The sequence below is a fragment of the Megalobrama amblycephala genome, linkage group LG10, assembly GCF_018812025.1.
Source record: "Megalobrama amblycephala isolate DHTTF-2021 linkage group LG10, ASM1881202v1, whole genome shotgun sequence".
Taxonomy (NCBI): Eukaryota; Metazoa; Chordata; class Actinopteri; order Cypriniformes; family Xenocyprididae; genus Megalobrama; species Megalobrama amblycephala.
The window spans coordinates 10,489,738-10,501,687 of NC_063053.1; the positions used below are offsets into that span (position 1 = coordinate 10,489,738).

The 11,950-nt window shown below is 33.8% G+C and overlaps 1 protein-coding gene across 2 annotated transcripts; it reads left to right on the forward strand.

Annotated features, from left to right (window-relative positions):
• Window positions 1–1,208: 1,208 nt before the first annotated feature.
• On the forward strand, window positions 1,209–10,628 carry zfyve21 (zinc finger, FYVE domain containing 21). 2 transcript variants are annotated; one of them, XM_048204530.1, is made up of 8 exons: window positions 1,209–1,401; window positions 2,348–2,398; window positions 3,730–3,898; window positions 5,588–5,663; window positions 5,745–5,836; window positions 8,038–8,088; window positions 8,469–8,599; window positions 9,930–10,628. In XM_048204530.1, the coding sequence occupies exons 1-8, from the start codon at window positions 1,276–1,278 to the stop codon at window positions 9,963–9,965; spliced, it is 732 nt and encodes a 243-aa protein (XP_048060487.1). In that variant the 5' UTR covers window positions 1,209–1,275; the 3' UTR covers window positions 9,966–10,628. The 2 variants fall into 2 exon arrangements, with proteins under 2 accessions (XP_048060487.1, XP_048060489.1); XM_048204532.1 differs by lacking the exon at window positions 8,038–8,088 and having other exon boundaries at window positions 1,210–1,401.
• The last annotated feature ends 1,322 nt before the right edge of the window (window positions 10,629–11,950 follow it).

Sequence of the window (11,950 nt, forward strand, 5' to 3'; positions counted from 1 at the left end):
ATTAAGGACTCTTATTCTGAAGGTGTGCCTGTGTGACTGGTAGTGCTGCTGATGTCTGTGCTGTTGGTCTGTGTGTGGTTACCTGGATGATCCACGATTAAATTTTTATGTTTTGTGATGGTTGTTCATGAGTCTCTTGTTTGTCCTGAACAGTTAAACTGCCCAATATTCTTCAGGAAAATCCTCCAGGTCCTGCAAATTCTTCAGTTTTCCATCATCTTTTGCATATTTGAACCCTTTCCAGCAGTGACTGTGTGATTTTGAAATCCATATTTTCACACTGAGGATGACTGAGGGACTCAAACACAACTATTAAAAAAGGTTCAAACATTCACTGATGCTCTAGAAGGAAACACGATGCATTAAGACCCCGGGGGTGAAAACTTTTTTAATTTGAACATCAAGATAAATTTTACTTAATTTGTCTTCCAGGAAACATGTGAGTATCTTCTGTAGCTTCTGATGGGCAGTACTAAATGAAAAAATTAGATATTTAAACAAAATAAGACAAATTTGGACATCTTCATCTTGTTCAAAAGTTTTCACCCCCCGGCTCTTAATGCATCATGTTTTCTTCTGGAGCATCAGTGAATGTTTGAACCTTTTTTAATAGTTGAGTTTGAGTCCCTCAGTCATCCTCAGTGTGAAAAGATGGATCTCAAAATCATACAGTCACTGCTGGAAAGGGTTCAAATATGCAGAAGATGCTGAAGAAAACTGAAGAATTTGCAGGATCTGAAGGATTTTTCTGAAGAATATTGGGCAGTTTAACTGTTCAGGACAAACAAGAGACTCATGAACAACCATCACAAATCATAAAAACAGTCATGGATCATCCAGGTAACCACACACAGTATTAAGAATCAAGGGTATGTAAATTTTTGAACAGGTAATTTTTATAAATTAATCTATTTTTTGACTATATGTAAACATCTTTTATGGAAAATATCTTATTCAGCAGTACTAATTAAAAAATAACACACATTTTGCATGATCCCTCTTATTTTGTTAAAATAATTAACATTTTGCAGATTCTGCAAGGGGTATGTAATCTTTTGAGCACGACTGTGTGTATATATATATATATATATATATATATATATATATATATATATATATATATATATATATATATTTTTTTTTTTTTTTTTTTTTTTTTTATATGGTGAAATGAAGGAAGGACTCTTATTCTGAAGATGTGCCTGTGTGACTGGTAGTGCTGCTGATGTCTGTGCTGTTGTTCTCAGCAGCAGCTGCGCACTCAAAAACACAAATATGTCCGCGCTACCTGACGGTAAAAAGCTGGTCCGCAGTCCGAGCGGACTCCGCATGGTACCGGAAAACGGCGCTTTCAACAGTCCGTTTTCCCTGGATGAGCCGCAGTGGGTTCCGGATAAAGAGGTAATGAATCTCGATCACAGATGATAATGATGATGATGCTGTGGTCGATCTGTCTCTGTCTTTGGGCGTTGTTTGCTCAAGGCAACCCGAGCCAACAGGAAATATTTAAGTTTTCTAGATGATGTAACAAAGAAAAAAAGATGTCAAGACTCGGATCTTTTGAACAGATTTGATCTCCCATGCATGAAAATCAATGCTTTATAGAGTGTGTGTATGCTAGCGAACATTCACGACTGTGGACAACAACACTGGACAACAACTCTCCATGTGGATTATTGATTGATTTTTGGGGAATGTGTCATGAAACAAACTTTCTCCAGTGATTCTTTATATGACAGAAAAGCGACTGTCAAATGGATAGCCACGCCCACTCATTAATATTATGCTGAGCTATGCAGAAACAACTAACGTGCAATAGGCTATTATATCTCTACAACACATTCTGTGTTCGCGCTTTAAATTTAAAGGAAGAAACAACTTGTCCAGGAAATTCCCTGTATACTTAACAGGAATGTTTTACAATGCTGTGAAGTGTGAACTAATACGAGTCAAGGATTTGATTTTGGGAGTAGATATTATTGAAGCTGTACTATATTATGTAAGCATGTTAATAAATTGTACAGCTGAGCTCATGATATTAGGGCTTTATTGGTGAGAATATGTACTGAACTGTTTTATTTTACTCAAACAAGCTGTTTTGGCTTACCATGGCCGCTGTAAGATAACATTAGCAAAAAGCCCTGTGTATTTTGGTTTTGGCCTTCATTGTATTACTGCTACGCCCAGATATGAGAACTAAATGCAGCTAAAGTCTCTAGGGTGTTCTGCCACACTTTTCCAATGAAATACTATTGACTCTTGCAGCATGTAGAGTTATACAGGCTCCTGTTCTTCCCTATATTAAGAGCCTATAAAAAATTCATTTTTCATTCTTATACTCTCTTAGTGCCCCAGATGTATGCAGTGTGACACTAAGTTTGACTTCATCACCAGAAAGGTAAGCATGTGAATCCATCTTGTGTCAGGAGTAATTTTGTACAGAGTTATGGGTGTTTGCACATACAGGACATCAGTTTTATCGCTGGAAGTCGCTATATTGTTGCTCATAGTGGGCATTCCTACATCTGGATATCTTAACGTTATTGGAAGTCTGCATAACTGTCCGTAACCTTTCAAAGTCTGATAACAAATGATTTAAAATTAAAGATTTATTTATTTGTCACAGAATACAACTTGCAGTTGAATGTAAACCTGTTCAGCTACTCTGACAATGCTTAAAATATATAATAGTAGTGCTGTCAAATCGATTAATCGTGATTAATCTACATAAAATCTAACATAAAAGTCTAACATAAAATATACTGTGTATATATATATATATATTATATATATATTTTTAACAAACTTTTATGTTATATGCAATTAATTGAGATTAATCGATTTGACTGTACTAATAAATAGTTGATAACATAGTAGTAAAGTAGTAAAATATGCAAGAACAGGAAAGTACAAAAGTTGCAGGGTGTTACGAGGTAGTAACAGTAATAAAAACAAAAAAATGGGACATATTGCTGGGAAAAATGGCATGTCATTTGACAATTTGACAAGGAATTGGCATTCTTGCTGCTAAAAATGAACATTCTTTGAAATAAAATTGCAGTGAATGATGAAGATGAATGATTATCAGTGCATATATCAAATTCACTTAGAATGCATTATTTATTTTTATCATATATATTGCTGTATGTGGGTGTCCACATTGTGTCCCTGCTCATTTGCATGAAGTTAAACTTTTCTCAACCACATTACATCGCTCGATTAATAGATGTTCGCAAAAACCTCATCATTTGACTCCCAGTCACTTTGTTGCTTCAGTTTCAGTTTTATTTGTTCCTAAGTGTCTTTGTTTTTAGTTTTGCAATAATATTGCCATTGCAAGTTTTCCTTCCTGTTTAATTTTTTCTCCTTTTTTCTTCCTTCTTCTTACTGATTGTTCTTTTAGTGTGTCTATATTTCTCTGTATTTGTGGTTATGTGATAGTGTTTTGTGTTAGGGCATAACATTCTATATGTTTTTTTATATGTTTTATTTTACATCCATTATATTGTAAATGTCCTTTCCCTGAAATTAAAACTAATAACTATATTGTAATATAATGTTACCATGATATGAATAAATTACTCATGGTATCATGATTTTTTTCATACCCATAGCTTGTGTGCACGTATATTTGTAATTCGGCCATGATATGTTTTATACTTCACTATTGTGTGTTTGAGGGAACTGCAATGGATTTAAAGCAATAAGTGCTTCTTCTTTATATGTCAGCATCACTGTCGGCGCTGTGGTCGGTGCTTCTGTGATAAATGCTGCAGTCAGAAAGTGGCTCTGCCCAGGATGTGTTTTGTGGATCCGGTTAGGCAGTGTGCTGAGTGCAGCCTCATCTCACAGAAAGAGGTGGAGTTTTACGACAAACAGCTTAAAGTGCTCACTGCCGGTGGGTTGAACAAACACGCACTCAAATGCTTTTAGCTTGAGACCACTGACACACTTATACCCACTTTTGCATGCATAGACTCACTAAAGTTTATGATGTTGCTAAGTATAGACCATGGAGAGCGTATGTATGTTGCATAACTCCTGTAGCTTACTTCAGTGTACACTGACTTAATGAGTAATCCTTTACCTGAGACTCAACTTCACTGCTGATGGAAATAGAATTTAGCCACTCTGTGTTTGTATGAGTGAGTTTGGCAAAGGCTGTTCTGATGGAATCCCATAAAATACACAGTTCTGTGATCACATCTAGGGATGCATGATAAATCAGTACTGTATATTGAATATCAACCTTTTTATACTGAATATGTAATTTAAACAAATAATTCAGCAACACTGTTAAATATTAATATTCAGCAATATTACTGATTTGACTGCACTGACACTATTGGATGAGAACTCAGCCTAGCTGGATGATGACATCACTGTTTTCTGCAGAGCTGGTTTTTAGTTGAATTGAACTCGTTTCATAATTGATGTACTTTACACAGTTATTGAACCGAATCAACACTGAACTGATTTCAACTGAATAATGACTGTTTACTGTTATGTTTTTAGAGCTGATTTATAGCAGAATTAAATTGAATTCTTTTTGCATCATTGAATCGTTATCTTTGTGTCTTATCACTGTAAAGATGCTTTGAAACAATCTGTATTGTATAAAGCGCTACTTAAATAAACGTAACTTGACTTGACATTAAATCTTTAGCACATCTCAAAATGATAATGCTGTTTCATACTGTATATTAATATATTGTCAGACCCAAGTTCACTTGAAGCATTTAAAACAATTTATTTTTTGGTGTTCACCCTGAAAATAATCAGCATGTCGGTATCAGCCAGAATTTTAATATCAGTTCTTTCCTAAAATGTTTCCTCAATGGTACTTGTTCAAATGTTTGGGGTCAGTAAGAGTTTTATTTTGAAAGGAAGGAATAAATAAATCAATTCAGCAGGGATGCAATAAATTGATTAAAAGTGACAGTGACTTTTTGAAGTCTTTTTGAAAGACTTTTTCATTGTTACAAAAATTTCTTTTGAACTTTCTATTCATCCTGAAAAAAAAAAAAGCAGCACAACTGTTTTCTGTTCTTTCACAACTGGTTTCTTGAGCAGCTTATAATGATTTCTGAAGGATCATGTGACACTGAAGACTGGAGTAATGATGCTGAAAATTCAGCTCTGCCATAAATTAAATTTAATAAAATATATTCAGATTGAAAACAGCTATTTTACATTGTAATATTATTTAAAAATATTAGTGTTTTACTGTATTTTTTATATCAAATAAATGCAGTCTTGGTGAGCATAAGAGACTTCTTTCATTATCATTCAAAAGTTTTACTGACCCCAAACTTATGGTAGTGTACATCACACAGATGTGTGCATTCATCTGGATTTAAAGGGATAGTTCCCCCAAAAATGAAAATTATCCCATGATTTACTCACCCTCAAGCCAAGGTTCACCCTATCCATCCATCCATCATAAAAATAATCCATACAGCTCCAAGAGGTTAATAAAGGCCTTCTTAAGCGAAGTGAGTTTTTGTAAGAAACATATCCACATTTAAAACTTTAACAATAATAACTAGCTTCTGGCAGACTTTACAGCCTTTTTCCTGCATTGTAGGAGGAACTTTCATGGTCAAAGTGGGTTCCTCAGAGAAATCAGAGACCATGGTCTGCCGTTTGTCCAATAATCACAGGTATGCGTGTAGGCACCCACAAATTGACTTCTTTAGATGTAATGTAGCATATCTTAAAGTCTCTCTTTTTTTTGCTCTCAGGTATCTCTTCCTAGACGGTGACAGTCATTTTGAGGTGGAGCTATCTCGTATTTCCAGTATGCAGGTGTTGACTGAGGGGTCAACCCCAGGAGGTGAGGTTTTGTTGAGAAACTTGTCAGAGCAATATGAACAATTATTTGATTAGATTTTTTTAAACAAATCACCAAGGCTGCATTTATGTGATTTAAAAATGCAGTCAAATGATGTAATATTGTGAAATGTTATTACAATTACAAATAACTGTTTTATATATTTAACATATTTATTATGTATTTTATTTTATTGTGTTGCAAAGCAAAGCTGAATTTTCAGCATCATTACTCCAGTCTTCAGTGTCACATGATCCTTCGGAAGTCCTTCTAAAATGCTGATTTGGTGCTCAAAAAACATTTCTTATTATTGTCAATGTTGAAAACAGTTGTGCTCCTTAAAGGTGCAGAAAGCAATTTCTGAGAAACACTGCTGATATTAAAAATTAACACCCAAACAAACACGCCCCTCCCTTTATTGCTCCACATCCAAAATAACAAACACACTAGGCAAAACAGACAACCACTAACCATAGACAGTTCGCACAAGTATGGATGAATTGGCTGTAATCCAAAAACAACAACAGCATACAATAGCGTATCCTGGTTCTGTGAAACATAGCAAAACCAATGTCACTCACGTATCGAGCAGAAACAAAATAACCTTGGTGTCCGTTTTCAGGCCTTCCTGCTCTCTAATGTCTCTCCGGTGCCGGAAAGCTTTTGCCTGATTGTAACCCTTCTTTTTCCAATTATATTCCTCTGACTTTTCCTCTTTGGTAATATATCAGCCATCTCTCCTTTCTACAGTCTTTCTACAAATATCCCACTTGCTCACTCTCTCTCCTCCCCCATCATGATCGGACTTACTGCTGATTGGCTACAGGTGTGTTGAGGTGCTCTGTGGATCGGTCTGATTTACTTTGTTTTTTCTCTATTTACACAATTAGGAGTGTTACAAAGACATTTTGTATTTCAGCACACACACTTTCACAAAATTGTATGATTAGGTGTTGATTTAAATTTTCAACAGCATTTCTCAGAAAAATTGCTTACTGCACAATTAATATTTTTGTGGAAATCGTGATACTTTTTTTTTTTTTTTTCTTTTTGGATGAATAGAACATTCAGAAGAAATTAATTTAATTGAAATAGAGATATTTTGTAATATTAAAAATGTCTTTACTGTCACTTTTGATCAACTTAATGTGCCCTTGCTAAATAAGTGAAAAAAAAAAAAAAAACCCTTGAGAAAATTGTTTCTTTAAAGCATTGCTGCTAAAGAAGTCAAGGTAAACTTACTAGTTATGCTCAGCCTAGTCTGTTGTTGTTTGGGACAACTGGGACAACCAGTTTTTAATTAGTAACCAGCCCACTTTTAAAAGAGCATCATCACCAAAGTCTTAGTATCACATTATCATAAATTACTTACAATGAACGTCTTTTCTGGATTGATCCCAGATGCACATAACTTCCTGTAATACAAATCAATAAAGATTTTTACCACCTCCATTATGTTTCAAAAGAATGTGAGGATTCAGCATTAATCTTATTTATTAGGGTTTGCTTTTAAACACAAATTCTTGCATGTAGATATAAAGAGATATGATTATGAGTTGAGATTTATTCTGTTACATCATACAGTACTGTATACAGGCTTTATCTGATATACAGAGATTTCTTTAAAAGCTTCACATATTATGACACATGAAGCTTCAAATAATCACATGACTACATGAATGCTGGATTGTTTTCTCCTTTAACTGAATGCTGATGGGTATTAACATTGCACTGTAGTACTGAGTGAACTTAACAATGGAGAAATACACATACATTGGCCCAAAGTAGTTTTCGGACACTTTAACCCCACTTAAAAATGTCATTGCATTATATATAAAGTATCGAACCTTGTGCAAACAAATTCTCTTAAAGCTTTTCTCTGGACTACACATTTCTGAGACATTTTTTTTTTTTTTGCAATGACTTTATAACGTACTGGTCCCAAGGCAATTTTTAGAGGATTTATAAAAAGTCTGTTTACACATAAATGCCACTTGTTTTGATATTTTGTAACTAATGCAAAAATATTCAGACATTTTTTATGTGACTTGCATGTCCAAATATATTTTGAGGGCCAATTTCTATACATCTACTTACAGTCTGATGCATACCTGTACAGATAAATCTTTTTCTGTTTGTTTATATTTCTTTCCTTTTAATGTTCTCTTCTTTTCTTTAACTTCTTTGTTCTCCTCTGCATTAAGAGAAAGATATATGCTCGTACACGAGCTTGCTGGACAGTCAAATATCTGAAGGTCAGCGTCCCTCTGTCTATTTCCTTGCTGTCTATTTTATTTTTCCTTGTCAAAAATATGTGCCATTTAGTTTGTTTTCCTTGCTGTTCCTGTCATATGATATAAGTGACCTTGCATGCACTCATTTCCTGTGACCCCAGTGTAAGTAATGGAGTCAAAGCAAGGCAGTCTCATGAAAGGCCACATGTGCATGTTTAATGTGATGGTCCACCAGACTTCAATGTTTTGCTGTCGTATTATGTGATTCGCAAATCTAATTTGTGCATGTACAAAGTACAACTAAATTAACTGTAAAAGGAACTATTGTCATGGCAAACTCTGAAAGTTGCCTAGACAAATATTGTGTTGAATCCCACCACTGACCTTTGACCTGTTTTTAGGGGGTTCTCTCCGTGCCAGTGGCATGGTGCTTCAGTACAAGCCACCAGGATCTCAGAACCTTCAGGAGCTCCACATGGACACTGCTGATGACAAGCGTGTCGCGTCTGCCTGGCTTGTAGCCATGCACAAAGTAGGTGTGAGTGAAAGGGGGGGGGTATGTATATTTTGTTTATTTTATATGAAAGCATGCAATAATGGTACATTTGTTCTGAAATTTGTTCTGAAGTTTTTACACACACACACATTTATATATTTTTATATATATATATATATATATATATATATATTACACTACCGCTCAAAAGTTTGGGATCGGTAAGATTTTTAATGTTTTTAAATGAAGTTTTGTCTGCTCACCAAGGCTTAATTTATTTAATTAAAAATACAGTAAAAACAGTAATATTGTGAAAAATTATTACAATTTAAAATAACTGTTTTCTATTTGAATATATTTTACAAAGTAATTTATTCTCGTGTTGGCAAAGCTGAATTTTCAGCATCATTACTCTAGTCTTCAGTGTCACATGATCCTTCAGAAATCATTCTAATATGAAGATTAGTTGAGTTCCTCAATAAATATTTATTATTATCAATGTTGAAAACAGTTGTGTACTCTTTTTTCAGGATTCCTTGATTAATAGAAAGTTCAAAAGAACAGAATTTATCTAAAATACAAAGCTTTTGTAACATTTTACAGTACCTTTCAAAAGTTTGGGGTCAGTAAGAATTTTTATTTTTATTTTTTTGAAAAGAAATGAAAGAAATTAATACTTTTATTCGGCAAGGATGCATTAAATCAATCAAAAGTGACAGTAAAGACATTTATAATGTTACAAAATATTAGATTTCAAATAAACACTGTTCTTTTGAACTTTCAATTCATCAAAGAATCCTGAAAAAAAATATTGTACACAAATATTTTGTACAATTGTAAACAATAAATGTTTACAGTACAAATGTTTACAATAAATCTGCAGCAAATTGACATATTAGAATGATTTCTAAAGGATCATGTGACACTGAAGACTGGATTAACGATGCTGAAAATTCAGCTTTGCCAACACAATAATAAATTACATTTTAAAATATTTTCAAATAGAAAATAGTCATTTTAAATTGTAATAATATTTCACAATATCACTGTTTTTACTGTATTTTTAATTAAGTAAATGCACCCTTGGTGAGCAGACGAAACTTCTTTTAAAAACATTAAAAATCTTACCGATCCTAAACTTTTGAGCGGTAGTGTATATATATATATATATATATATATATATATATATATATATATTATAATATATCATGCAGGACTTCCAGTCCTACAGCCGCCATGTTAAGCACCACAATTTCACAGAGCCATAGTTGTTACTATGAGACTGTGTTTTCTGAAGGGAGTTTCTGAACTTCAAGACTCCTCTATGTTATGTTAATATTATGTTTTCTGTTCCCTGCTTGTCTAGGCTGCCAAACTGTTGTATGAGTCAAGGGACCAGTAATATGACAAAGGAAAAAGCACAGTGCTGGAGACCGAGAGGGAAGGATGGAACAAAAAGAAGGAGAGACAGAGAGAGATTAAAACCAAGTATTATGTGTTATTCATTTTTACATGTACTCTAAGATGCTTGTATGATTTATATTCAATATTTTGCTTCTACTCCCAGTTGAGACAGATCAGATTTACTTACAACTTCTCTGTCTGTGCTAAGGGGAGGACCAAGTTTTCCGATGATTCTCGTGCAATATGGACATGTATGATAATATATAAACACACCATTTAACAGATGCTTTAAGTGTAGTCTCGCGTATCAAAGTTTTGTAAACAAAATATATTTTGTCAGATATTCTTATTTTAACACAAAATGCTGTGTATCTACTTTTTACTGCCCAAGTATATACAATATGTAGTCTTTTTTTGTTTCTTAACATATTTGAAACACTTTTGGAATTGTTTTTCTTACACTACAGAATGATGTTTGAGGTCTTCATTTGTTGTAACGTGTTTGCGTCTGCAGAGCAAGATTTCCCTTTTTTAGAAAACTGAAATTAGATCAGCCAGATTGCCTGGACTCATATTAAACATTGTTCTAGGTCATCGGGTTTTGTTTGCTAATTTTCAATTTTCAATGTACACCAAATAAACATCTTCAGTCCACAACTGACCAACTGTCTGTGCTAATTTGCTTTCCAGTACACAAACACATTTCAGATGTTTACTTTATTAGTTTAGTGCTTGGCAAAAAGTACTTTAGAAAATTATCTTATTACAACATTCATGCATTTGTTGGAAATATCAAGCTATTCCCACTTGTATACTGTTTCAAACAGCTTCATGGCAGCACTGTTCAAAATTAAACTAACTATATAATCACATTTATAAACAGTGCTAAAAAAAAATCAAATATACTATTTAAAGGCACAATATGTAACTTTTCGCCACTAGAGGTCGCCTAACAAAGGCATGGCTTGATGATGGCGAGATTGAGCTTGGAATCATGGGAGATGTCGTCTTCACCTCACAGCCAGGGAAAAAAGAATTTGACGGGACTCGGGCAGAAATCATGAGATTATTAACATTACTGTAGTATGAAGCAGAGCATGGCTGAGTGCTGTGAGAGCTGAACAAGGCTGCTGGAGCTGTTGCTAATGAGAGACGAGCGTGACTCACATGAGCAGTGGAACTTTTATTATGCCACAGTCACCGCTTCCGCCTCTTCCGGTTAAGAGTTTATCATATAAGATACATTTGAGTGTGTTGAAAATGATGTTATAACATTATTCTGTGCATTCGCTCAGCGTCTGCTATGAGACACTTGTTACACAATGCAGTAAGCTAAATTGATATTAGAAAAGCATATTAATATAATAAGACTAAATGTTTTGAGCTATATAACATAATTAATTTTCTGTCTATAAATGTATTCAACCAGAAATTGAGAGTAACGCAGGTATGATGACATTGCAACACATGGACATAGTCCGTGTCCTGGTTAAAATTGCTTATTTCTCTAGATTTATTCTTGGAAACATTTGGGATAATGTAAATATACAAGTCAACAAAAGATATAACACTAGTGGGGTTTTTTTTATTATTATTTTTATTTATATTTTTTAATATATATTAATCTACATATTGTGCCTTTAAATTGTATTAAAATAGAATTAAATTTGCACTACAAATTTTTGGACCCGACTGTACACCTGACATATAGACTGCAACTGGAATTCTATGTAATTTAAAGGTGCCCTAGAATTAAATATTGAATTTATATTGGCAGCCAGTATTAACGTCTGGATCTGTGCACAGCTGAATCATCAGACTAGGTAAGCAAGCAAGAACAATAGCGAAAAATGGCAGATGGAGCAATAATAACTGACATGATCCATGATAACATGATATTTTTAGTGATATTTGTGAATTGTCTTTCTAAATGTTTCGTTAACATGTTGCTAATGTACTGTAAAATGTGGTTAAATGTGGTTA

Bases quoted from the DNA above. Each gene is read 5' to 3' on its own strand.
- zfyve21 (XM_048204530.1), top strand. From the start codon at position 1,276: ATGTCCGCGCTACCTGACGGTAAAAAGCTGGTCCGCAGTCCGAGCGGA. The intron at 3,899-5,587 runs GTGGGTTGAACA...CCTGCATTGTAG, and splicing joins GCTTAAAGTGCTCACTGCCG to GAGGAACTTTCATGGTCAAA. The intron at 5,664-5,744 runs GTATGCGTGTAG...TTTTGCTCTCAG, and splicing joins CGTTTGTCCAATAATCACAG to GTATCTCTTCCTAGACGGTG.